Source organism: Zychaea mexicana (assembly GCF_025766255.1).
Source record: "Zychaea mexicana strain RSA 1403 chromosome Unknown BDB00scaffold_57, whole genome shotgun sequence".
In the NCBI taxonomy this organism is placed as follows: domain Eukaryota; kingdom Fungi; phylum Mucoromycota; class Mucoromycetes; order Mucorales; family Lichtheimiaceae; genus Zychaea; species Zychaea mexicana.
In genome coordinates, this window is record NW_026516720.1 from 233,411 (window position 1) to 260,020 (window position 26,610).

At 44.2% G+C, this 26,610-nt stretch overlaps 4 protein-coding genes across 4 annotated transcripts; 3 read left to right on the forward strand and 1 right to left on the reverse strand.

Annotated features, from left to right (window-relative positions):
- Positions 1-814: 814 nt before the first annotated feature.
- On the forward strand, positions 815-3,908 carry BDB00DRAFT_930443 (glycoside hydrolase superfamily; the record flags this gene model as incomplete). Its single annotated transcript, XM_053129003.1, has 12 exons — positions 815-1,291; positions 1,371-1,433; positions 1,522-1,575; positions 1,660-1,856; positions 1,920-1,977; positions 2,078-2,164; positions 2,232-2,273; positions 2,337-2,601; positions 2,690-2,716; positions 2,813-3,042; positions 3,116-3,361; positions 3,459-3,908. 12 exons carry the CDS (start codon positions 815-817, stop codon positions 3,906-3,908), a joined length of 2,196 nt encoding a protein of 731 aa, XP_052977810.1.
- Positions 3,909-4,441: 533 nt separating this feature from the next.
- On the forward strand, positions 4,442-7,130 carry BDB00DRAFT_832722 (glycosyl hydrolase family 3 N terminal domain-containing protein). The gene is made up of 11 exons (XM_053124223.1): positions 4,442-4,593; positions 4,680-4,742; positions 4,816-4,869; positions 4,947-5,276; positions 5,338-5,379; positions 5,443-5,457; positions 5,519-5,727; positions 5,792-5,885; positions 5,963-6,169; positions 6,227-6,472; positions 6,533-7,130. The coding sequence occupies exons 1-11, from the start codon at positions 4,465-4,467 to the stop codon at positions 6,977-6,979; spliced, it is 1,836 nt and encodes a 611-aa protein (XP_052977811.1). The 5' UTR covers positions 4,442-4,464; the 3' UTR covers positions 6,980-7,130.
- On the forward strand, positions 7,131-7,916 carry BDB00DRAFT_832725 (uncharacterized protein). The gene has a single exon (XM_053124224.1). The coding sequence runs from the start codon at positions 7,500-7,502 to the stop codon at positions 7,677-7,679; it is 180 nt and encodes a 59-aa protein (XP_052977812.1). The 5' UTR covers positions 7,131-7,499; the 3' UTR covers positions 7,680-7,916.
- Positions 7,917-22,036: 14,120 nt separating this feature from the next.
- On the reverse strand, positions 22,037-25,821 carry BDB00DRAFT_789532 (uncharacterized protein; the record flags this gene model as incomplete). The annotated part of the gene is made up of 5 exons (XM_053120880.1): positions 22,037-22,075; positions 23,153-23,264; positions 23,414-23,498; positions 23,971-24,216; positions 25,797-25,821. The coding sequence occupies 5 exons, from the start codon at positions 25,819-25,821 to the stop codon at positions 22,037-22,039; spliced, it is 507 nt and encodes a 168-aa protein (XP_052977813.1).
- Positions 25,822-26,610: the final 789 nt, after the last annotated feature.

Here is a 26,610-nt window from a genome sequence, read left to right on the forward strand (position 1 = left end):
GTAGCCAGCAACCCAATTACTCGCCGAACTAGCGTTCTTCATAGCTTCCGAATCATCGCCATCGACATAAATGCTACTGAGCTACTCCCAGGTTTGAAATCATTGACAATAATGAACCACAAAGAGGTTTGAATAATAACGGCTTTGCGTGAGATAGCCTTGAGCATGCTGTTTTGTCCCGCATGTATATTTGCGACGATACCAAAAAAAGCAGTTGACATATTGTTTGTAATTCTTTATGATGCTAGCACAGCACAAAAAGTCAGTGATGCCCTTCCTTTACTTTTCTAAGAAAAGTATGTCACTCTCTGTTCTACCGAATTTGACCCACTTGGCTTGGCTGAGACAAAGGTCGGCCCTCACCAGTGTATAAAGTTCGGTTGGGCAAGGCAGCACCATTTAGGTCGGAAAATTTTTATGTTCTCCTACAAAACAAATCTTCTACTATAGGGAACGTATTTCTTAGATGTATTTCCCCCCTTCGCTCCCCTCCGAGGCGAACAATTAATATGTATATTTACTTAAATTGAGCTAATAGTATTTGGAAGGTGCTGTTATGACGTTTTATTAGCATACTATTTTTGTATGCAGAAATGCAGCATATATCGTGGGTGAAACCGACCTTTTCTTTTTTGACATGCACTCTGCTATGCAAAACTACTTGCGTGCATAGAAAATCCCAGTACAAAACTTTAAATAAACATACCAACGAAAGACGGGTTGTTTGTGTTGTTGTGCAAATAAACGAAAAACTCTTAAAACAGATATAAAAGGATCCTAAATTTGCAAAGCTTATTGGATCACAAAAAGAACCATGGCACTTATAACTCGATATGCCCTACTATTACTGACTGCTGCATCATGCGCTCTCCACACGCTGGGACTGCCTACGACTGACGCTGCATCTGACAACACATTGACTTGGGACGACGCATACACTAAAGCCAGATCAATTGTGCACCGCATGTCGCTCGAGCAAAAAGTTGGTTTGGCCACTGGGATGGGCTGGGAAAAGACCTTGTGTGTTGGCAACACCTATGCATCCACCAATCCCAATTTTCCTTCGCTTTGTTTACAAGATAGCCCGCTTGGTATCCGTTTTGCTGATAATGTAACTGCTGGTGTCTCGGGGATCACGGCCGCTGCTTCGTTCGACAAGGTAGCAATTCGCCAACGAGGCGAATATATGGCCTCTGAATTTAAAGCAAAGGGTGTTCATTTTCAACTTGGTCCGAGCGTTGACATCATGCGTGCCCCTCAATCTGGCCGAGCGTGGGAAGGATTCGGCGAAGTATGCGTTGCAGTATATGTTCTTACCTGCTTTTACCGGAAATACTGACGTTTATACCATTTTATCCTAAAATGAATAGGATCCATGGTTATCCGGCGTTGCGGGCAGAGAAACAATTACGGGAATACAAAGCCAGGGCGTCGTAAGTTATCGTCATCTCCAATACGGTGCTCCTTAAAACTAATTTATACTATGTTGCTTATCTTGTTTGCTTGTCACTTTTTGCACAGATTGCTACTGTAAAACATTATATAGGAAACAGCCAAGAAACACACCGCACAACGGTATGTTACTTTCACTTCTTGCTAGACGATGTGTGACTATAATTGTATTATCTAATGCATGTATGACGCAAAAATATCATCTAGTCTTCATCTAATATTGACAAACGGACCCTGCACGAAGTCTGGACATGGCCATATGCGCGCGCGGTTGAAGCAGGTGTAGGTGCCATCATGTGTAGCTACAATCTGGTGGACGACACTTACGCCTGTGAGAATGACTATATACTGAACACAGTTTTGAAAAATGAGATGGGCTTCCGCGGACTTGTGATGAGCGACTGGTAATATCATAGAATTTGAACAATTTCAGATCCAAAGTTGCTAACAGGTTGTATTATCATCAGGGGAGCCACCCACTCTACCGTGGAATCTGCAAATGCTGGACTTGATATGACCATGCCGGTATGCTGTTAATTACTGGTATAAACTAAGGATCGGTTTAATTAAATACAAGGATAGCTTGTAATAATGTCTTTTACTGCTCCATAAATTTTCAATCCAGGGCGATATTCTAATGGGAGATGGTTTTACGTACTTTGGTGCAAATCTTACAAAGGCAGTTCAAGACGGTCAAGTATCCGATGATCGAGTAAGCTAATATGTTTTGCTTTCTCCTTACCGCAGTTAATTGAATCTAATTTTGATTTTCTAAATAGGTAACTGACATGGCATTGCGCATTACAGCGGCATATTACAAAGTAAGCTCTAACATCAGAGAAAAATAGGATAAAAAATACTGATATATAATGACGAATGTCTAGATGCGTCAAGACGAAGGTTATCCAGATACAACGTTAAACACATTCAACAGAAGTGAGGCTCCTGAGGTCCTTGTGCAAGGCGATCATGCCACGTTTGTTCGAGAAATCGGTGCCGCAGGTGTTGTACTTTTGCGTAATCAAGATAACATTTTACCACTCAAAACGAGCGACTTGAAGAAGATTGCTCTCATTGGTAGCCATGCAGGACCGATTCCTCAAGGGCTTAATGGTTGTCCAGATCAAAGCTGTGGAAGGGGGCATCTTGGTAAGTGTAATAATAATTAGTTATATAAAGCACAAAAGCAACACTTTTGCAAACAGCATCTGACGTCGTGCATGCAATGTTCTACTAGCCATGGGCTGGGGCTCTGGAACTGCTGGTAAGTGCGACTGAAACTTCTATTTTATCAAAAGTGGCGCTTTTTTAATGTGTAAACTAACCTATAATTGCAAATATATCCTTATCCGCACTGCAGACTTTCCGTATCTCATTACCCCAACTGATGGTATTACTGCTCGTGCGGGAGGCAACCTCAAATTAGTACATACCTACGATGACTACGATCTTGATGGCGCTAGGGAGCTGGCAGCCGATGCTGATATTGCCATTGTATTTGCAATGGCTGATGCTGGTGAAGAATATATCGTTGTTAACGGTAACAATGATCGTCAAAATCTGTCACTCTGGAATAATGGTGATAATCTGGTAAATTTTTTTTATGAGCTTCGCACACTTTTTTTGGTTTTGAGAAGAAAAGGCTGACCTTGACTCTATATAGATTCAAGCAGTCTCCGAAGTGAACGATAATGTTATTGTGGTTATCAATGCCGTTGGGCCAGTGCTTATGCCTTGGATCGATCATGAAAATATTAAGGCTGTTGTTTGGCCGGGCCTTGCCGGTCAAGAATCCGGTAACTCTTTGGCTGACGTCTTATTTGGTGATGTAAATCCGTCAGGTCGCCTACCGTACACCATTGCTCGTAATAAGGACGACTATGGTGCACATATTTCAAGCGATGCCGAGGTAAATTTACATTCTCCTTTTGCTTATACAGTCGTTGATCAGAAGGAAAAGGGTAAAGCACATTGATAAGTAAAATGCGCATTTGTTGTAATGATAGCTCGATTACTCCGAAAAACTATTGGTAGGATATAAATGGTTCGATGCCAAAGGAATTGATCCTTTGTTCGAATTTGGCTATGGCCTATCGTACACCAACTTTGAGTACAGTGGCCTGAGCGCCAGGGTTACCAGAAAGCAGGGTGCCGGTGCCCAGGTTATTGCAAGTATTACTCTCAGTAATACTGGTGATCGCGATGGTGCAGAAATTCCACAAGCATATATTGCTTTCCCTAAATCAGCTGGTGAACCCCCAAAGCTACTTCGAGGATTTCAGAAGGTCTTTCTCCAGGCAGGAGAGCAGAAAGCGATTGACTTTGAATTTACCGAAAAAGAATTGAGTGTATGGGATGAAGAATCGGAAATGTGGAAACACAGTGAAGGCGAATTTACAGTCCATATTGGTGCAAGCAGCCGTGATATTCGGGCATCTGCTTCGTTTATAATCTAAAGTCTGTTTTTCCATTCTAGAATGTGATATTTACGAGCATTTCCCCTCGTATCTCTTTTCATGTTCTGTAATATAAACAAATAGAAGATATATCTAGCTCCTGAATCTCTAAAACAATACGGTATCAGAACATGTGGTGAAGGGGCGGTAAGGGGTGCATCACTCTATAAAGGAGTGCAAACGGTGGAAGAGATCTCGTACTTGGCATATTTTCTTTTGTTACTTTTCTTGATATTCCCTACTCAGCAACTTAATGAACAACCCGAAAGTGTGGCTCGTATTGCTACTTGCCGCTATCTCGCTAGTACTCGCAAAAGAGCGTTCATGGGATGAGGCGTACGCTATCGCACACTCGCTTGTAGCGCAGATGACCATTGCGGAAAAGGTCAATATCACTACTGGTTTAAAAAATGGAAAAACCTGCACAGGCAACACGGGAGGATCAGCGAATTTCCCGTCGCTCTGTTTGAATGATGGCCCTTTAGGTATACGGGGCTCAACTAAGACAAGTGCCTTTGTTGCTGGCATTAATGCGGCAGCCTCATTTGATCGGGAAATGATACGACAACGCGGTGTAGACATTGCACAAGAGTTTCGTGGTAAAGGGATCAATATTTGGCTTGGCCCCAGTGCAGACTTGCTTCGTATCCCTCGCGCAGGCAGAAATTGGGAATCCTTTGGCGAGGTAAAGTAGTGATATACTGCTATTTCTCAAAAGATCAAATGACCAAACAACGGCCGGCTAATGCATTTACAAAAAAACCTTCTTAGGACCCGGTGCTCAGCGGTATCGCAGTTAGTGAAACGATTAAAGGCGCTCAAAGTCAGGGTGTCGTAAGTTATCTCCAGATACAAGGCTCAAACATCGCAGTGTGACTTTTGAAAGTGAATGACCCGGGTGTTTTAGATCGCCACTGTCAAGCATTATGCTGTCTACAATCAAGAAACGTTTCGAGAACATGCAAGTAGAGAATGATATGATGTGGTATTAAGACGGAATGTGCTCTTTCTTAATCAAGTGGAATTTTTCCTGCGTAGATGTCAAGCAACATAGATGAGCGAACGCTACAAGAGTTATATTTGTGGCCGATTGCACGAGCTGTCGAAGCACAAGTCGGCTCTGTCATGTGTGCCTATAACAAAATTAACAACGTCTATGCGTGCGAAAACGACGAGTTGCTCTCCCGCATCCTCCGTGACGAGATGGGATTCAGAGGATGCGTGCAGAGCGATTGGGGAGCTACGCATTCAACTGCAAAAGCTGCTAATGCTGGGCTTGATATGGAAATGATGCAGTCGTGGAACGCAGTATATTTTGGTGACAAGCTAAGAGCTGCTGTTGACGATGGAAAAGTATCAAACCAAAGGGTAAGAAAAGAAAATCGGTTGCGCGGTTGGACGACTTTATAAATTAAATTGCATATAACAGCTTAACCTCATGGTTGAGCGTATCGTAGCTACTTATTACAAGGTAAAAACAAAAAAAAAGCAGCGTTACTATAATCACCGAAAGCCTACTAATACCATGATTCAGTTTGGCCAAGATAAAGTAGGTTAACACGTACAAAAGAGACAGTCTGAGCAATAGACTGATCTTCATTGTCGTGCAGGATTACCCAGTAGTACAAATAAACACCGCCAATCCGTCAAAAGACCCAGGCGTAAATGTACAAGGAAATCATAAAGATGGCATCCGTAAAATAGGGGCTGCCTCAACTGTGTTGTTACGAAATGACGGCGGGATACTCCCTCTTCGTGGTGATAAACTGTCAGAGAAAAGAATAGTGGTCGCAGGCACTGATGCTGGGGCAGGGTTATTGTATGGTCAGCATGAATATAACCAGATTTACACAATTAGCTAACCAAAACGATAAATTTATTAGACCACCCAATTTGTGCCCTTTGCACATGTGCGACACTGGTACAACTTCTATGGGAGGAGGATCAGGATCAGCGTACATGCCGTACCTTGTAACCGTAAGTTGAAGATTTACAGACATAGAATCTTTTTGGTGCTAACAGTGGCTTTATTAATATTATTTTGCGGCCATAAGCCATTGCAAGGTATTACTGAACGCGCAAAAAAAGAAGCGATTCAAGTACAAGCGATTTTACAAGATGTCAGCCCTGTATCCGATCTCCTTACTATCATCTCAACTACTGTATCGCCAACCGACACATGTATCGTTTTCGGCAGCGCTTATTCGATGGAGGCTTTCGATCGGCCTATCCATGGTGTAGATCCATTAGACGTTCCTATCGTAAGTGGTTACAATGTCTAGAAAAGAGACTGTGTCTAACTTTGCTGAACTGTTTAGATCGAACATATCTCAAATGTTTGTGAGAACACAGTTCTAGTGATACATGCAATTGGGCCGATTGACCTTCCTTTCGCGGACCATCCAAATATCAAAGCAATTGTGTGGGCAGGTCTCCCAGGCCAAGAAACCGGGAATTCTCTGGCAGATATCTTATTTGGGGATGTCAACCCCTCTGGTCGACTGCCTTATACGATAGCAAAACAACACCAAGATTATCCCGCGGACGTATCTTTGAAATTACAGGTAACGATGATATTCTATTTCTGGGTCCCGACTCTAAAACATTTGGTTTTTCCTGCGTAGGTTCCTTACAATGAAAAGCTGTTGCTGGGCTATCGATGGTTTGATGCAAAAGGAATCGACCCATTGTTTGAATTTGGCTTTGGATTATCATACACGACTTTCACCTATGGCCAGCTTGCAGTTAATGTGATTCGCGGAGAAAAACCGGAGGTGGAAGCTCATATTTCGATACGGAATAGCGGCAAAGTCGATGGAGCAGAAGTCGTTCAGGCGTACCTTTCCTTCCCCGCAAGCGTTGGCGAACCGCCCAAGGTGTTGCGCGGTTTCGAGAAGATTTTTTTAACTAAGGACGAACAAAAGCCTGTAACGTTCCTATTCTCAAAGCAGGACCTTAGCATCTGGGATACGAAAGGTGGTGGATGGATTGTCCCTTCGCCTGGAACATTTACGCTACATGTTGGAGCTAGCAGCCGTGATATTCGTTCATCTACCACCTTCGAGCTATAAAATCCATATAGCGTGAGATACACTCTCGGACGAGAGAATAAGGGGAACAGATCATGTAAAAGAGCTATACGCGGATTGTGGTACCCGCGGAGCGTATCACGTACACAGATAAAGTAGAGCACTTTTAATAAAACTTATATCACCCTTGGTGAATGATATCTGTTTTTTATACCTTTCCTTACAAAAAAAATCAATATTTTACATAATGAGCTGTCGGTATCACTCCTTTTGCAATTAGCTTCGACTGCAGCAGTTTCATCTGTCGATGTACTTTCATGGGATGAGGCTTATGCCAAAGCCGACAAACTCGCTGAACAAATGTCACTGGATGATATCACGAAGCTTACCACGGGCAAAGGTCTTTTTATTGGCCCATGCATAGGCACAACGACCAGCATAACGAATCCTAATTTTCCTAGCCTCTGTCTTGCCGAATGATCCTTTGAGTGTTCGAGGCTCACCGTTTGTAAACGCATTCCCTGCAGAAATTATCATTGCTGCCTCCTTCGATAAAGAGTTGATGCGCCAGCGTGGCATTGACGTGGGATCTGGGTTTCGGGGTAAAGGTGTCAGTCTTCAGTTAAGCCCATCGATGAACATTGCAAGAGTTGCCAAAGCTGGACGTAACTGGGTAGGATTTGGCGAAGTAAGTCTCAAACATGTTAAAGCATCTTGGTATGGTAAGCGCAAGAGGCAATAAACAGGACTGTTAATCTATACGTATCATATGTAGGATCCTTTCCTTTCAGCTGCAGCTGCAGCGGAAACTATAGTAGGAATCCAGAGCCAAGGCGTTGTAAATTTTTGCGTTGGGGTGACCTATCGTGCACTAAAGAAAGGCTTTTGATACGGGCACCCCCTTCTCTTTTTAATCCTCATCGGGTTACACACATTCTATAAATATATACTTGTGAGGATGTCCGCAAGGATGTGTTCACTGGATGTGTTCACTTGTTATTGTTAATATATATCTTTCGATTGTATTAACAAAAGAGAACCATAAAAGGTACATGAAAAACATTCCTTAATGCTTTTCAAACTTTCTAGGGTGTCTCTACGGATGTGTTTATGTGCAGTAGCTTTAATAAAGTATAATAAATGCTCCTCAATAAACAGTATACTTTGATATTATATCTTCAACTTTCTACCTACGTTTATCACCCTACTATCTCAACACTATGGAGCAATTGATTGACACTACTGTACTTACACCGGATCAAATAAGCAAATTGTGAAAGAAATCAACGAGCAAGCCAGAGAATACAACTTTGCCGTTTCAACGAAACGAAGTGAGAAGAACGTAAAAATCGTGATCCAGTGCGTACATGGTGGAAGCTATCGTAATACACACGGAGTAACTGAAGAAACGCGAGGATGCTAAACAGCGACGAAAACGATCAGCTGCCAATGGATCATGAACTTAAGGTGGTGCGAGAAGGATATGCACTGGAAAGTAACGAAGATCAGCAACGACAACGAGCACAACCACTCCCTCGACAAGCCTCCTCAGTATTACCATCAACACCGCACGCCAACTCTCCATCCCGAGCAGCAAATATTATCATTGACAGATAATTCCGACAGGCCCCTCATGATACATCGAGAAGTTCAGAACCACGAAGACGGCGCAATTATGACCATGAGCGACCTATACAATTTTCGTGCGCAAATATTCCGTGAGGACAATCATGGCGGCTTCAGTAGGATATTCGAGATCCTCATTGGTAACAAGTATCACTAGATATAAGCTAGAGGACACAGGTGAGATTCTCCACACCCTTTTTTACCCATAGCAAAAGTACGACGATGCAATGAGATCATTGCTATCGATGCGACGTACAAAACGAGCAGAACCAAGATGCCTCTTGTCAATGTTGCTGATGTCAGTCATCTCGGTGCATCCAAGCTCAAGAACATGCTTATTGTCTCTGCTTTCTTGGTAAACGAGAAAGAAGAGTCGTACATCTGGCTCCTTCGAACTATGTGACAAGTCATATGGCCAGCAGGGAACGTACGCATCTTCATTACGGACAACGAAAGAGCTTTAAACAACGCCATCGAGTCAACTTTCAAAGATGCAGAGCATATACTTTGCGGGTGGCATATGGAGCAGCATTTACGTAGCATCTTCAGTAGTTGCTTTCCACCGAACAGCGAAGAAATAGGCGAAGCCAAAGTCATCATTGAGCAAATGGTTTATGTTGGTAAAAAGACGAAGCGACTTTCCATTCTGCCATCGACGCTTATAAGTGTCTGATTGAGAAAGGTGCTCTTGCGTATGCCAACGAGAACCATAAGCGATCCAACAAAAAGCACAAGAAAACAAATTCCAAAGCGATGCATGATAACGACAGCAGCAATGGCGAGAACGACAGAAATACTGAAGATGATGCAACGTCTGCAATACGTTTGCTGGCAAACAAAAAGAAAGAGAAAATGATGGACTATCTCAACGGGTATGTTTACTACCTTTATCATCCAATCTTTGACCGGAGCTTTTGCTGGATTGTGCTAACCAGCTGTATTATATTTATTTTATAGCTGCCCTGAACTCAAGAAGAAATGGGGTACTTGTTATGCTGGAAGACTTTTGAACATGCGAATAAGGGCATCATCGCGTGTTGAAGGGACACTCTGGCGCATCAAAGATGCAATATGCAAACCACCGGAAGCTTGTTTAAACGGTCAAAGCGATTGTTCGTATCATGCGTAAGTTGTATGTGCTACACCCTTCATTTTTGGAAGATAATGTGTTAATGGATATGCTAGTCAAAATTCTGTATTAGTTGGCTGATGAAGAGACTCGGATTTTGCAATAAAGACATAAAATGCCACTTTATGGAAAGCGTGAATTGGCTGCGATGCAAGATTTTTTTTGTAAGGAGGTTTTTTTTTATATGGAGGAGGATCCCTAAGGGAGAGTTTACTTTCTCTGCAGTCACGCGTGCCGCAATTTGGACAGAGGCGTGCTGCGTGCGAAACTGGTCGCTATTACAAACATTGTATCTTAGAGGTGTGGCACATGCGAGGAACATACAAAGGGATAGTTACAAGTAGTAGGGAGGGGGAGATTCTATGAATATAAGCATTTTTTTGTTTGTGTTTTTTTTTTCTTTGTTTTGTTTAATGATAGGAAAGAAAAATAGAGAGTGTCACGGGGGCGAAAACGCTCTAAAAGGACCAAAGCCCTAGATATGGCGGCAGACGGAATTAAAGGCTGGTCATGGAAGATGAGTTGCCAATATGCCGCCCATATTGCATGGAGGGTACATGCGACAGCGATGTCGTAAGATGGAAACGATGTACTGGAAGTCGGTGTTGTTGGTAGGAGCTTGAGTGATATGATGAACGTAGAAAAGATGTCGGGGGTGTGGATCAGCGAAGAAGAGATGACTCCAAACGGCGTTCCACACAGACAACCTGACAGGACAGAAGACAAGAAAATGGTCGAGGTCGTCCACAGCAGAGGTGCACAACCGGCACATAGGCGACTCGAGATGGCCAATGTTAATATCGAAAAGACAGAGAGCTGTAGGTATAGTACCATGAATGGCACGGAACCAAATGTTACGGGCAGTATGCTCCATATCCCATCGGCAGAAGGAAGACCAGTCTCGGGACGATATGGTGGGAACGGTGGCAGTCGGCGGCGAATAGAGGCGCCGGTATTCTTGGGTACGCCATAACGGGAGTGAAGAGGAGAGACGGCGAAAGAGAGGTGAAGCGTCAATCGTGTCGAGGCGACTGGAGTGACCTCCACTAGGGTGATCACCTGGCAGGCAAAGGCGGGCGAAACCCGCAAGTAAATATATATGTCCGGAGCCCAAGTCATTGAAGAAACGCGTTGTGAGAATAGGTCGAAAGATTCTGTCAGTAGAAAACTGACGCCGAATGTAGCCTAGGTGGTGGTCGAAGACAAAGAGATCCACGACCTGTAAAGTACGAAATCCAGGGCGACGTAGGTTGGCATTGCCCAGTGTGGGCGCCCAGATGCAGTTCAGGGGTAAGTGTAGTAGTGTAGCAGCAGACAATTCAGCCGAAAGCCAGGTGACAGGCAGTCGGCCAGTAGCTTTGTAGAGAAGATAGGCGACTTGGTTTGGCTCCGGTGAGTGAGGGCGTGCGTCAGGAGAAACTAATGTGAAGCGTGGATCCACATAAGATGCGGACGCTACCATGATATGATGACAGAGGCAAGCGGTGATATACGACGGTTCTGCGGGCAACCGAAAGAGGGGTTCAAGCCATCGCAGTTGGAGGGTCTGTTATTGGAGAAGGGGATCAAGTACGCCAAGACCTCCACAATGTCGTGGTTGACACAATTTGTCATAGCTGACTCGAGGAAACATGTGTGTCATCATGAACTTGCTGCAGATGGACCATAGTTTGCCGAAGAATGTGAACGGAGCAGCCCCAACCAAGCGGAGTACATGCCATATGTGTGACAGGATCAAGGAGTTCAACACCGTGGCTCGGCTGCAGATGGATAGTTGCCGGGAAGCATGAATTTGACAAGAAGTTTGAATAGTGGTGAGTAATGCGTCTAAAAACACTTTCAATTGACTAGAAGAGGAGGCGAGGGGAAAACCAAGGTAGATTACCGGGCTCGGGTGGCTCCTATCGTGCGGAGGCAGAAAGCCAGCATCCAATAAGTGGCCCTCCCAGTGTGGCACCAGTGCACCGGAAAGCGAGATGGCTTGAGACTTGTGTGTATTCAGTCGAGCATTAGAAGCTGCTTGGTATTGGTCCAGGTGAATCCGTAGTCGTTGCAGGTCCGAGGGGGAACGGAGAAACACAAAAACATCGTCTGCATATGCCAGAACTTTGAGGGGAGCTGGGGGAGGCACGCGAGTATAAGATGAGACATATTGGGGCTGGATGCCTTCAAAGGACTCATCTTGCATGATGCTGCGCAACAGAGGTTCGATTGCAAGATTGAAAAGCACTGGGGACAATAGATCTCCTTGTCGAAGCCTGCGGCGCTGTGTATTGGAGCTGTTAGGTTACCATTGATGTTGAGTGTGATGTTGGTTGTGAAAAAGAGGGTGACAATTGATGAGACCAGACTAGGTGGAAAGCCAAAATGCAGCAAGGTACGTTCAAGATAAACCGGATAGATACGGTCATAGGCTTTCTCCTGATCTAGTAAAAGCCCCAGTCCAGATGGTGCTATATTATTGCGTTCTTGTTCCATGATAAGTTTAACCAGCATACCATTGTCAGCTATGAATCGGCCAGGCATAAAACACGCCTGGAACAGGTTGATGAGCTTGTCTGCCGCTTGTATGAGGCGCGAATTCAATAGCCGAGTGAAGATCTTAGCATCGGTGTTAATCAAGGCAATCAAACGCCAGTTACGCAGGGAGGTTAAGTCTCCTTTCTTGGGCAACAGCGCGACACACGTTGCGGTCCACGATGGAAGGAAACAGGAGCCTTGAAGGGCGGTATTGTATACCTCACACGTAAGAACCTTGTACTGGGGGTGTTGGAGGACCAAATACCAGAGTTCGTAGGGGAGGCCATCGAGACCAGGGCTGCTTTTCGCTGGGGCACGTTTCGCACCAAGTTGCAGGTCCTCGATACCGAATTCCTCTAGCAGCATGTCACAAGAGGCAGCAGAGACTCGACAAGAGGGAGGAATCGATGCTAAGAGGCTATCATGTGCGCGTAAGTCCATCGGAGCGGCGGAATACAGGTCCTGATAAAAGAAACGAGCAGCTTCATGAATGTCGGATGGTTCTTGTAGTAATACGTTAGTTTGTGGGTGCTGAATGGACAGAAGAAGGCGTTGAGTCTGTCTAGTAGTAGCAGTGCGTTTCAGGTATCCAGCAGATACTTCCCCTTGCTCTCGCCAACGTAAATTAGACTTGAGCGCCGCATTGTCAACAATTTCTTTTTGGATGAGGTCAAGCTGAAGTTCGACTCGGGCAAGGTGAGCTGCCAATATGCTGGGCGGAGGGTTGGACCCGATAAGCTTGTTTCGTTTCCTTTGTAAGGCTTTATGCTGCTGCTTCCACCAATCCTCGCGCTGACAGCCAAAACGCTACATAAATTTGCGAAGTTCCCCTTTTAGGAAGTCCCATTGTGCTTGGGGTAATCCATGTGAAGACAGTAAGGGGAATACTTGGGAGAGCCAGGAGGCCAGCTCTTGCCGAAATTGTTTAATGTAGGTAAAATCAAGATTGCCGCGCCAGTAACTTTTGCCTCTATTGCAGTCACCTAGGTGAATATGCGCGGAAAGGAGAGCATGGTCTGACCATTCTAAGGGTAAGTGTTGTACTTCAGCTTTAGACAGTTGCGGACGTAGCTCAGGGGAGGAAAATATGAAATTCAGCGTAGACTAATACAGATCACCTCGGCAGAATGTAGGAAGGGGCAGGCCCTCACCCAATTCCGTGATACAATCGACGTAGTGGGTGTAAAGCATGGCTTGCCAGGATGCTGGGACGCAGTGGCGGTGAGTGGCAAGATAGTAGTTGTAGTTAAAATCCCCAGCGATGATAAGTCAGTCAGGGATGTCAGAGAAAATTGTTGAATTGCTTAAAGCGGTGTAATAAGTGTGTCACGCTCGAATAGAGGAAGTCGTGGGTCCATAGACTACGAGAATATACAAGTCGAGGAAAGATGATGTCGCGGATTGAATTTTGGCATAAATGATGCAGGAAATGTTGGCGCCAAGATCAATAGGGATGGTTGCGATGATGATGTCGGGCGAGAAGGCTAGGAGTCTGCAGTGTTGAGTCCACGAGCTGGAGGAGACGAGGAGTTGTTGGTCGAAAGATTGCTGAATTGATGTTGAGCCAGCTCCGGTTTCATGGAGAGTGAGAAGATATGGGTGTTGGTGACGCAGATAGCGCATGAGCGACGATCGAGCGCCAGAGTTGTTGGTTTTTCGAAGACTGTTACAGTTGAGAGAGCATAATTTCAGAATATTATTGGGTATCATAATATATTGATGGATACATAATCTTGGGTCGTCTCTTCAATGAGATGACAACCCTGTGTTACCACTGAGAGCTTTCGGAGACGGTTTCACGAGGCGGCCGCTCTTTGTGTGGTAGCTTGGTGTTTTTGGATCTGAATCTGAAGTGTCGAAGGCGGGCGACGGACGGAGCGGAGTGTCGCCAGTTACTGCTCTCTGTGTTGCTATATGGTGCGCAAATCGTCCTTCGAGGAGGGCCGCCAGCACTTATTGGTCGGCTACTTCCAAAGTCGTAGTAATGGAATGCCGGGTGGTAGTAGTCATCATAGGGAATGTTTGGCTCCAAAAGTCTGTGGCTAGTTGTCGGTTCGCAAAGGCGGTTTTCATCGTTTCGTACATGGCGGGTTTGTTGTTGCGTTCTTCGAGAAATTCTTCATAGGCTTCTTGTATGGCCTCCGCGTCCACAGGGGCTGGGGCTGCACTTTCTTCGTTTTCCAACTCTTCCACGACGGAGTCAGTGTCAGTCTCCATCGCGTCGGAAGATTCGTCGTCGCCACTAGCGTCGTCTCGAGCTGGTTCTGGATCTGGGAAAGTCAACTCGTCATGGTTGTCGATTGTTGTGTGTGTTTCCTCTGGGTACGGTTGTGGTCCAATGGCTTGGTGGTTGGTGAGACTTCTGGTGCTGTCGTGGGACTTGTTGGGTTGTTCGTTTTTCTACGCTTCTTGATAGTGGCGCCACGAGTTGCACGACCGGAGATCTTTTTGTTGTGACACAGGTACGACAAGTGGCCAATTTCACCGCAAGACCAACAGGTGCGGTGATTGCGGGGATTCTGAGGGCAGTTCATGATGTCCTTCCTTATAGCAGCAAGCGCAGTGTAATGCCATGGCCGCCCAAGTGGCATAAAAGCTGTCTTTGCTGGTGCACCAAGGGATACATGCATAATGGGACTAAAAGTCTGTTCGTCTACGATAGGTTGGCGGTCCAGCACAGCGAAGCCTGTACCCATATAGAGACCAGACTGAGCATCGCGGTAGATGCCACAATCTAAGACTCGCCCATAAAGGCTGAGGCTTTGGAGAATTCCGTGAACCAACTTGTCTGGGCTCCTGTAAGGTAGCTGCGAGAGGCGCACTTTGGTGATTTGGGCATCAGATGATAGTGCGCGGCAAGGTTTGATGATGATGTTGTTTAAAAAGCTTATGCCTTCATCGAGGGCGTGCTGAAGGTCTGCGGCGTGTTCAAAAAAAAGTTCAACAAGGACTCTAGGGCCTTCACGAACTGGTTGGCCACCGCAGTTGTTGGGGAAGTGCTGGGCGATACGTTTCAACAACTTGGCTAAGGGCTCAGTACGGCTACTGAGGTCAAAGAAGACACTGTTTGCCGAAGCAGGGGAACCTCCCGCTCGGTAGATGTTGGAGGTAATAATGCGAGTAGTTTTTTGTGCGTCTGAATCGTCCGGCGTAAGGCGGGTTTCGCTCTCAATTTTCATCAAAGACTGGCGGTGCCTTTGAACAGTGCGAGCATACGAAAGTCGAGGGACTTCAAGCGGTTTTATTGGTGAGTTGTTGTCTGGGCCATTGCCACGTGGCGGATCAATATCGGGAAGAGCCATGTTTTTTTTTGTAAGGAGGGAGTGATACCCTCAAAATAAATATAATTTATTTGCAGTCCCGCGTATCTGGGATAGTGGTGGGCTGGGTGCGAAACAATTGAATGAACAGGACAGAAAATGTAGAGTGTGCCGATCAGCTAAGAACTAGTGGATGGGGTAGTGTTGTAGATGTATAGATAAAGATAGTGAAATGGTGATGATAGGGTTTTTTTTTGTTTTTTTTGAGTGAGTATATACAAGAGTAATAATAGATTAACAAGTTAAAGGTTGAAAACGGAAGAGTAGAGAGAACACCCTCGTGACAACCATCAATGGTGTAAATGGTTCATTAAGAAAAACGAACCACCAATAAGCGGCCCATATTGCCTGGAGAATACAGGCCATAAGAGTTGAGGTGTCGATAGTGCGTGAGGTTGATGATTCATGAGCTTCAGGCATGGTGAGCTGGTGCAAGAGGGATAAGAGCGAGTTGGGCTCAGGGTCGGCGTGACGAAGGCGGCCCCAGGTAATTTGCCAAACTTGATACTTTGTGGGACAGCGGACGAGAAAATGATCGATAGAGTCGATTGATGAATGGCATAGACGGTAGATTGGTGACTCGGCATGGGTAACATTGAAACGGTGTAGACAAGCAGACGTTGGTAGAGTTACATGGATGGCGCGATACCATACGTTGTGCGCTGTGTGTTCCATTTGCCAGTTCCAGAAGGTACGCCATTGTTTGGCAGTGATCGCAGTGGTCGTATGGGTTGGTGGTGCACATATTAATCAGTATTTTTTCGTGCTCCATTCTGGCAGTGTACTAGACAAGCGACGAGTCCTAGGCAACCAGAGTGTCCATTGTTTGAGAAGTGTGGTGGAAGGCAAAGGCGAGCAAAACCGGCAATGAAGTAGATGCGACCCTGAGCCAAGTCATTGAAAAAGCAGGTGGTAAGGATGCGGCGGATGATACCATCCTCGGCAGTGCGACGTCGTAGATATCCCAATGCAGGGTCAAAGACAAAGAGATCAGAAACGTGCATAGATTGAAAGCCTGGACGACGGGGCGGAGGATTACCTTGCACTGGTGCCCAAATAATAGTGTTAAGCGGTAGCTGAAGCACCGAAGCAGCCGATAGGCTCGAAGACATCCAGTCGATCGGAAGTTTGATCTACCACGCGATAGAGCAAATAACCAATAGTGCCAGAGTCTTTGGAGTCAGAACCGCGAAGACTGGGAAAAACCAAGGCAAACTAAGGATCGATGGGTGCTTTTGCAGAACACGTAAGATGGTGCCATAGACAAGTCGTGATGTAAGACGCTGATCCAGAGTTAATGGCAAAGATAGGGTCTAATTACTGTAGTTGTAAAGCCGACTGTTGTAGAACCAGATCTAATATTCCAACACCTCTGTGAGAACGCGGTTGGCAGAGTTTTTCAAAATTGATGCGAGGAAACATGCGAGTCATGAGGAACTTGCCACAGATAGAGCGAAGCTTCCGGAAAAATGTGGAGGGTGCGGCGCCAACGAGGTGGAGCATATCCCACAGTTTGGATAATATCAACGAGTTAAGTATAGTCGCATGCCCACGGATCGATTGCTGGCGATGTGAATGGAGCTGAAAAGCTGCACGGATCTTGATTAGGATCTCTTCGAGAAAGACTTGTAGTTGATTGGCAGATGAAGCGATTGGATAACCCAAATAGATCACAGGGTGGTCATCAGCGTGCGTGTGGCATGGTGGGTATCCAGCAGCCTCAAGGATAGGTGTCCATGATGGTAGCGGTCGGCCACACAAAGAAATGGCTTGCGTTTTGTGGGTATTCATGCGTGCATTAGATGCGGTTTGGTAGTGATGCAGGTGGAGACGTAAGCGGTCCAGATCCTATGGTGTCGCTAGGAAAACACAAACATCATCGGCATATGCTAACACTTTGAGGGGGTCGGGTGGCGGGATGCTGGTGGTAGTTGGGCTATACACTGGTTGGTAGCTGCGGAAGGACTAATCGTAGATGATGCGGCGAAGCAGAGGTTCTGGTGCAAGGTTAAATAGGATAGGAGACAGTGGATCGCCTTGTCGTAGTCCTCTTTCTTGTGTAAACGGTGCTGTCAGATGGCCATTTATGTTAAGATGAATATTTGTTGAGAAAAATAAGTTGCAAATCGAATGGATAATCATATCAGGAAAACCAAAGTGGGCCAAGACTTCGCGGAGATACTGAGGATTAACACGATCGTAGGATTTTTCGGCATCTAATAGTAAAGCGATGTGATTGCTTGATGGATCTGCGCGCGCTTGTTCTATTGCCAGTTTAACCAACATATCATTGGTGGCTATGAACCGGCCAGGCAAGAATTCAGTTTGGAATAAATTGATGACTGGATCAGCCGCTTGAATAAGGCGCACGTTCAATAGCCGAGTGAATATTTTTGCATCTGTATTAATCAGGGAGATCGGTCGCTAGTTGTGTAACGACGTCAGGTCGCCCTTCTTAGCAAGGAGGGTAACAGAGGTGGCGCACCAAGAGTCGGGGTAAACGCCCTCCTTGAGCGGGGCATTGTAGATCGAACAGGCTAATGCTTGGTATTCAGGATGTTGAAATACCAAATACTAGATCGTATAAGGGAGGCCATCCAAACCGGGGCTACTGTTACTCGGTGCACGCTTAGCACCCTTGACTAGATCGTCGATGGTGAGTTCTGAAGTGAGCATCTTGCAATCGTCGTGACTGATGGTACATGTTGCGGGAATAGCGTCAGTGAGGTAGGCCATAGAATCTGGATTCACTGGATCAGCGGTATACAGGTCGTGGTAAAAGGCCTTGGCCGCCTCTTAGATATCACTGGTGCTGGTGGCGAGGACACTAGTGTGAGGGTGTTGAAGTGCATTGATAAGACGTTGGGCTTATCGAGTTGTCGCCGTACGCTTCAAATACCCAGCGGATACTTCCCCTTATTCGCACCAGTGTATATTGGCGCGAAGTGCAGCGGTATCTACCATTTCTTGTTGGAGTATATCAATCTGGCGTTCTACCCTCGGTAGTTGGATAGTAAGGATGCCTGGGGGTGGATTGGTCCGAAGCAGTCGATTGCGTTTTTGTTGTAGGGCTTTGAGTTGTTGAACTCGCCAATTTGCTCGCTTACGGCCGAACTGTTGCATAAAAGTCTTCAGCTCAGTCTTTAGTTAGTCCCATTGTTGCTGAAGCGGCTCAGGGTCGCGTAAGTGGGGACGGAAGTTGGTCAACATTGCAGCCAGATCTTGACGGAATTCTTTGATCTGAGTAAAGTTGGGATTACCACGCCAATAGCCTTTTCCTCGTGGAGAGTCGCCGAGATGGATGAAAGCTGTCAGCAAACTATGGTCTGTCCAGGCTCTAAAGAGTTTTTGAACATCAGCTCGTGCGAGATTTGGATGTAATGTATGTGTTGCAAAGATAAAATCTAATGTGGAATGATACAGATCACTGTGACAGAAGGTGGGCAAAGGTGATGCCGCTTCCCTGTCCGTGATACAATCTATAAAGTTGGTTTGGAGTAGAGCGCGCCATGCAGATGGTACTCGATTTTGATGTTCGGCTCGGTGATAATTGTAATTAAAATCGCCAGCGATGATAAGGCGATTAGCATATGGGCTGTCGGAGGAGTTGAAGATTGGTAAGGCCAATACTGTTTCATAGAAGACATGTCGTTCCCATAGTGACGATGTTGTGGGTGCGTAGATGACGAGAAAGTAGAAAGATGTAAAGGTGTTTGTTGATGATTGTATGTAGGCGAAAATGATGCAGTCAGTGTTGTCCGCTAGATCGATATCGATTTTTGTGAGTGATATATCTGATGAAAGTGATATAAGGCCACAACTAGTCGTCCAAAGACTAGCAGCAGGTTGAAATTGGGTGTCGAAGGAGTGAGCAATGTCCTCGGTGGAGGCGTTGGTTTCTTGTAGTGAGAGAAAGTGTGGTTGTAGCTGCCGTAGGTAGCGAATAAGCAAGGACCGAGCGGCAGCGTTGTTGGTTTTTCGAAGACTGTTGCAATTTAAAGAGCACACTTTGAGAATATTGTCGGATATCATGATAATAATTAATTTTGATATGTATTTTTGGGGGTCATCTCCGTGTGGTTGGATGATGACCTAGTCGCACTGTGTTTAGCTTTTTCAGTCAGTTTGACACGTCAGCCACTCTGGGTACGGATTGGTTCGCCTTCACTTTCTTCTTCTAGGGCTGGAGGGTTTTCTACGTCTGGGAAGCAGAGGCGCAGTATCATAGCAGCGAGCTGTTGTTCTTCTTTAGGAAGTCGCATCAGGTGAGTGCGGTTTCCATCTGTGAGCAGGTAGCTGTAGTGCCAGTCTGGAGACAGTTCGGTGTTTTCAGCCAATTTTAGGACGTGTTGGAAGCTGGCGGGTGCAGTCTCTTTCTCAGCGAAGACTGAAGTGAGTGCTGTAGCCACGGATTCGAGAGTGGCAGTTGGACGATCGGTGGTATCATCGGTTTCAAGCTGTCGTGCAATGGCCATCTCGATATCGTCAGTCATTATGCTGGATGTGGAGGAGCGGCAATCATCTGAGGTATCAAAGTCATTATCGTCGTCGTCTGGTGGCTTTCCTGTCGAAACCAGCGTTCCTTGTGTTTCAACGTGGCTCGTGGAAGTTTCCTTACTCGTGTTGGCCTCCTCAGTACTTGGTGTCACAACAAGCGAATGGCTGTTAAGGCCTGCTGTTCCTGGTGTGGAGAGTCCCTGATTGGTACTGTTACGAACTCTACGTCTCTTAGACGCGTTAGCGCCTTTGGTGCCTTGAACATGGTCTTGACCTTCTGGGCAATTCACGGATATGTGGCCTACTTTACCACACGTCCAACAAGTGCGGTAGTTGCGAGGGTTCGATGGGCATAGGCAGACATGATGATCTGGCTTGTGGCACCTAGCACAGTGTAACGGCATGGCAGCCCATGTTGCATAGAAATAATCGTCAGTAGTAAGCCACGAAATTATGTGCGACATATCGCTAAAAGGCTGAGCATTTTCAATGACTTGGCGATCGAGCACAGCAAAACCATTTCCCATAAATAAGCTGGAGGTAGCGTCACGGTATATGCCACAGTCCAGCACTCGGCCATAAACGTTCATGCTACTAGTGATACCTTCAAGTAGCTTTGTCGGATTCATATAAGGCAGTTTGGATAAACGCACCTTAGTAACTTTCGCATCAGAAGAGAGAGTGAGACACAGCTTGATGACTACGCCGTTTTTAAAAGTTACACCTGTTGCAAGAGCCTCCTAGATTTCTTTGTCGGCTTCAAAAAACAGTTCGACGAGCATGCGAGGTCCTTCGCATACTGGTTGCCCCCTGCAATTGAAGGCGAATTTGCGAGCAATAAAGGTCAGCAGCTTGCCCAGTAGCTCGGTGCGACTGCTCAGATCGAAGAAAACACTCATCGCGGACGCAGGGGAGCCACCCACTCGGTAGATGTTCGAGTAAATGATTTTGGTCGTTTTCTGTGCATCGGTATCATCAGGTGTGATGATAGTTTCTTATTCGCGGCGCATCAATGATTGTCGATGCTTTTGTGCCACTCGCGCATATGAGAGGCGAGGCACAGAAAGTGGTTGATGTTGAGGGGAAGGGGGTGGTTGAGTGCCAGAGCCATGGTCTGGCATTTCGTAAGAGGGAGCGGAAGAAGCCATGGCTGCGATGCAAGAGCTCTTTGGCGCTACTTAGTTTTCTGCTTTGGATCGACTCCGAAGGGAGCTCAAACGAGCTTGGGATAACTGCAATAAATACCAACTTGACTCTTAAGACTGCTGGTGTGGTACCACACTAAGCTATGGACTGCTGTGTCAACATAATATCACACGAAAGGGTTCAGTATAAGCTTGTCGGATATCCCTGATCGATGACGTTTGGAATATAACAGAGGTATAACATTCTGCTATAGTAATACTGTGATTGTACTATGTGCCTGTAATATACCTTATATTCTAATATAAAAGCTATTTATCCACAGATAGCTTCCAAAAGGTGTATACTCCTGAAGCAATTGTATTAGAGCAACAGAACATGGTACTGCAGAAGCTGCATGATGTACTCTACAATTTGCAGTCGCATCAGCAAAAGTCTGATTTACTTAGTAGTATCGACGAATATACAATAGGTATCGACATTAGCAACATCGAATTACCAAGCAATGTGAAGACGAAAGGACGCCCTGCTAACACAAAAAATGCACGATTACTGTCAAAGTTCGAACTCGATGAAAAGGATAGCCAGCAACGCTTTCAGAGAAGAAATGCCCATGAGTCAGAGGAACTCTCCAAAGGCAGCAACAGAGAGGATGATAACATCTACATTTCTCCTCAACAAGGGAAAAGAAAGGATCCAGAGATGAACTTCCTTGAAAGCATGAACAAAAGGTACGTGCTCTCCTAATAAATTCTAGCTAACAAATACTTTGCAGCTATCATAGATTTATAGATAAACTAAGTTGATAAACTATCACTATGGGAAAATTGTCTCTGAAAAACATCCAGCTGCCATTCAATAAATCTAGATTGTCGATATATCTCCAAAAAACATCCAGAACATCTATAAATCGAAAATTATAAAATTAACCTTTTATTGAGTCAATACAATCGATGTCTCCTCGTATACAGCATCCTTAAATCAGGACTAATTCTTATTAGATATTAGATTTTGTAAAGTGGTGTTACGGTGAATTAGGAGTATTCCAGGTAGTTGCGTAACGGTTTAAGTGTATGTTTTGTAGTGAGCACCAGTAATAATATCGCTTATTACAGACGGGTTGTGAAGTGATATGAGTGTAAAGTAAAGTAAAAATGTGTATGGTTTATGTCCAAGGGTGTAAATGGTAGTGAGCTGATGTCTTGATTAAGCTCAGTGGGTAGAAATGAGGATCAGGGATGTTATGTCTGTCCAAAATGAATGAGAAATAAGGATCAGGAATGCTACGTCTGTCCAAGTAAATGAGAAATAAGAGCAGGAATGTTACGTCTGGTCTTAATAGAAGAGTTTATTTAGCTTCAGTTATGAGCAATAAACAATATGTAAGATAAAACAAGCCGTGTTTAGGTCTTAAGTAATTGAAAACAATACTTGAAAAGTTAAGTCAAAAGTGGGAGGTAAAAATTCAATGTCTTTATTCAAATAAAAATAATGGAGTATTTATATCTTTCTGGTTATTTAATAATGTCTAAGATAATTCATGCTGCAGTTGCTGCGCAACGCCAATGCTGCGGTGACTTGCTGTTACTGCAGATGCTGCGGTAATGCTCTTATTCAACAAGCTGTTCATCGAATCTTTACAAGGTAAAGGGTTCGTTCTATTTATAGTTGTTCCTTTTGATAATTTGGAGGTGCAAGAGAGTTGTAGAGTTGCTGCAGTAGTTACGTATTGTATTCTGATTGCCGCTTGGTGTGTGGTTCTTTTGTATGTTTGGTTTATTTGTTATGGGTGGTTCTTGGGGTAACAGTGGCATAGATACTCATCTACTTCTTCTTACTCTGGATTACAAAAACATCTTCAAAAAGTATACAATTTGTGATTTTGTCTACTTTTTTCAATATTTTTTATGAGCTAAGTATAGATAGAAAGCATATTGGGATGACTAAGAAGCTGTATTCTCCTTTTCTTCACTTTTTTACTTTAAGCTCGCCAAATGGTGACTCAACACCCTTCTCTGATAAAGCCAAACCGATGAAGCTGTTGAAAGAGTATCGGAAGTCGCTACTCAATGCTTCCCCTACAGTAACGAACCTAGAAAGAGATGTCAAGGCGATGAAGAGAATGATCAAGCACGCTGTCTAACAATCAGCGAATCCCGTCGTCTTATTTCGTTATAGAGACCGGAGCAAGCCAGGGATCCATACAGCAGCACGCTTTGAGCGAGCAGTCACACTTTATACCAAGCGTGTAGCATCATCAAAAACATGATATCATGGGCAAAGATGGCAAAACTGAGACACGAAAACGACCATTTAGCTGGGAAATCTATCAGGAATTGATAATTCAGCATATAGCCGAACTTGACATTCCTCCTGTGACCGCAAATGACATGAAGGCCAGAAAAAAGCACATCAGATTCATCTATACTAGCGTGATATGCGAGTAGGCAGCACATAATCTCGATGCGTCCATCGAATGGTCTGACCCTATAGTCAAAGCGCATAGCAAGCAGCTTTACAAGAAACTGGAAGATGAAGTCGAGGAGATGTTCCCGTTTGACAAGTTCATCCGCCATTGGGGCACATGCTTAATGCTGTCTTAGCATTGGACGACCATCAAGGCAAAAGCGACAGATGGAGCTGCGTCAGCACCTTCTGATGATCAGCCTTCAGAGTCAAGCATGAGCAGTGAGAATGTTTCATAGATTGCAAGACCAATTTCTAATGCTTTTCATTAACAATTGTGAAAGAAATGTATTCGATGAAGTGTACCAGGTAGCCTACTAGTACAATTTTACTAAAGAGGAGTGAGACAAAGGCGATGCAAGTGCAATCGTAGCTGTAGATAGTGAAAGAGATGATGTAGATGCCGCTGATGATAACATAATGTACAGTAGCAGCGACGATGAAGATGACAACGACAGTGAAGTTGCCAGCAGCGATAATGAAGACTAAGTGGCCAGCAGTAATGACAATGATGAAGCTAGTGAGACCAACAGTGACACAGACGATGTCAGCACTACTATCCCGGACAATAGCTGACACTGGTTCGGACGATAGCAGCGATAATAAAAATATTCTGCTATCAAAGAAACTGGTGGCAAGAAACCAACGAATGATGACAGATATTGCCAGCAAAAGTATCTTAAGACAGTTTCTACACTGAAGAGAGATTTAGAGGAGGCATGAAGAAGGAATAAATCCATCTAGGAACCAAAAAGAAAAAAAAAAGAGTGAAGTTGTAAAATATAGCAGATACTGTTCTATAGAGAGTTGTTGTTGTTAGGCATATTAAGCGTTCTTTTGTAAATAAAAAAGCTTAAAAAAAATATCCTAAAGTATCAATATTGTTAGTAAAATAAATCTATGTTATGTCGCATACCACATACTGTAAGAATATATATATATATATATAATGTACTACAGTCTATAGATTCAGGTCGGATCCAAATCTCCAAAAAGTTCCAGTTTATACCGATTTATCTCTATAACGATTTATCTCCAAAAGTCTAAAATTTTAGAGGTAAGTCAGTCTGGAGATAAATCGGTATATACTGGAACTTTTTTGGGGATAATTTTCCCGTAGTGATATTTGCTGCAGATTCAAAAAAGATTTTCTACTCAAGCTGAAGTTCTTCGTTCATACAACCATCCCTCGCAAGTTCATTGAAACAACTGTCGACATTATGTCCGATGGCTTCTGTGGCTTCTGCACAATTGCACATCATGTACACGGCAATCAAGAGGCTTTTATGTTAGTCAAGTTACAGAAGCTGGAGTGCTTCAAGATAAACAAGGATATATATCAGCAGCAATATGTATTTATGCGTGAGAATTTACAGCTCATTGAAACATCATTGTCTTATGCACTTGATGCTCCATGATCCCCGGAAGTCGTGCCCATCCAATTATTGCTTTCTTGCGCCTGACTTTGCACAGATCGCTGCAGACACTTATCAATGGTCTGTTGCAATTTATCCAGACAATGATACGAAAAGGCCAGACTCTGACGAATGCGCTTATGAGCCATCTCTATTTTTGCCAATGCAACGTCCATCGTCTGACAACAAGAATCCTCTCCCCATCATTATGCAGCAACTCAATAACAATCATTAGGCTACCATCGATACAAAAGGACGCAGTATCATGATGGACTGGCCAATTATCAACTCGATGTGTATAAAGGCATACTGATCAATAGGTAATATTGATAACCTGCATAAAGCAAAGTGGCGTTAGAGTAATGATTCTACTACTTCCTGTATAGTAATTTCCTGTTTTCTCGAACACTACTGTCCTCTCTTTATTTTAATGTTATTTGGTATACTCTGGTATGAGTTAAATAGCGATGTTTGATCAGATTTACTCCTTACCTTAAGGAAACATTATATTTTCATCACTTTGATTTATGGCTATCCTATTATATAGTTTAGGAAATAGAAGAACAAAACACTTAGGTATACATAACCTTGCAGACACCCCCATAAGTATATATTTATGGGATGTGTGTAGCCTGATGAGGATTAAAAATAAAAGGGGGTGTCCGCAAGGGTCAGAGGGTGGTGGTGTCCGTATCAAAAGCCCCAAAGAAATATGCAACAAATTGCTTTATATCTGGCTTTACTTTGTAGATCACTGCTGCTAAGCATTTTATTGTCAATGAACAAGAGACTAGCTGAATGATGGTATGTATGCCCTTTGCAAGTGTGTAAATTCTCACAGTATATGACATCAAATCATTGTCTACTTCTGTCTAAATAGCACTCTGTTATTGTTGACGACCGTACTTTGTACAAAGTATACTTATGGCCATTCGCGCGGTCAGTGGAAGCTGGTGTGGGCACTGTTATGTGTTCCTATACCAGTATGAACGAGACCTATGCCTGCGAAAACGATTATGTATTTAATCACCTTCTAAAGGATGAGCTATCTTTCAAAGGATGGGTGCATAGCGATTGGTTAGCTACTCATTATACTACCAAAACCGCTAACAGTAGAATGAATATGACAATGTTAGATACTACACCCCTCATGCTATTCGGTGAGTAGACTTCCTAACTCCAGCTGTATTGCACTAAGCCTGGCAGATGGATTTACTTTGGCAGTGCATTGAAGAGAGGGTTTTATATTTTTTTTGCCCATCATTAATGATTATTTTTCGTAATATACGAATTTGGTAACACAAAAAGGTTTTTATGGAAGTAATAAGGAAAAGATGAGATAGGACAAAGCACGGCTGCATCGCGTAACATAGTGAGATGAATCACGACATAGTAATTGTGTTAGAATAATATGGGATAAGAAAAGGCATGGCAAATGTTTGCTAGGTTAAAACATAATGCCATCCATGCTATATTTTCAGCATAATTATAATTAAAAACATATTTACTCTATCTCATTATTGAACGAAGAAAATGCCAGCAAGATAAAAGTGTATT

Excerpts from the sequence above, each read along its gene's own strand:
- BDB00DRAFT_832722 (XM_053124223.1), top strand. The coding sequence starts at position 4,465 with ATGATACGACAACGCGGTGTAGACATTGCACAAGAGTTTCGTGGTAAA. Across the intron at positions 4,594-4,679 it reads ATTGGGAATCCTTTGGCGAG|GACCCGGTGCTCAGCGGTAT; the intron begins GTAAAGTAGTGA and ends AAACCTTCTTAG. Across the intron at positions 4,743-4,815 it reads GCGCTCAAAGTCAGGGTGTC|ATCGCCACTGTCAAGCATTA; the intron begins GTAAGTTATCTC and ends CGGGTGTTTTAG.
- BDB00DRAFT_832725 (XM_053124224.1), top strand. The coding sequence starts at position 7,500 with ATGCGCCAGCGTGGCATTGACGTGGGATCTGGGTTTCGGGGTAAAGGT.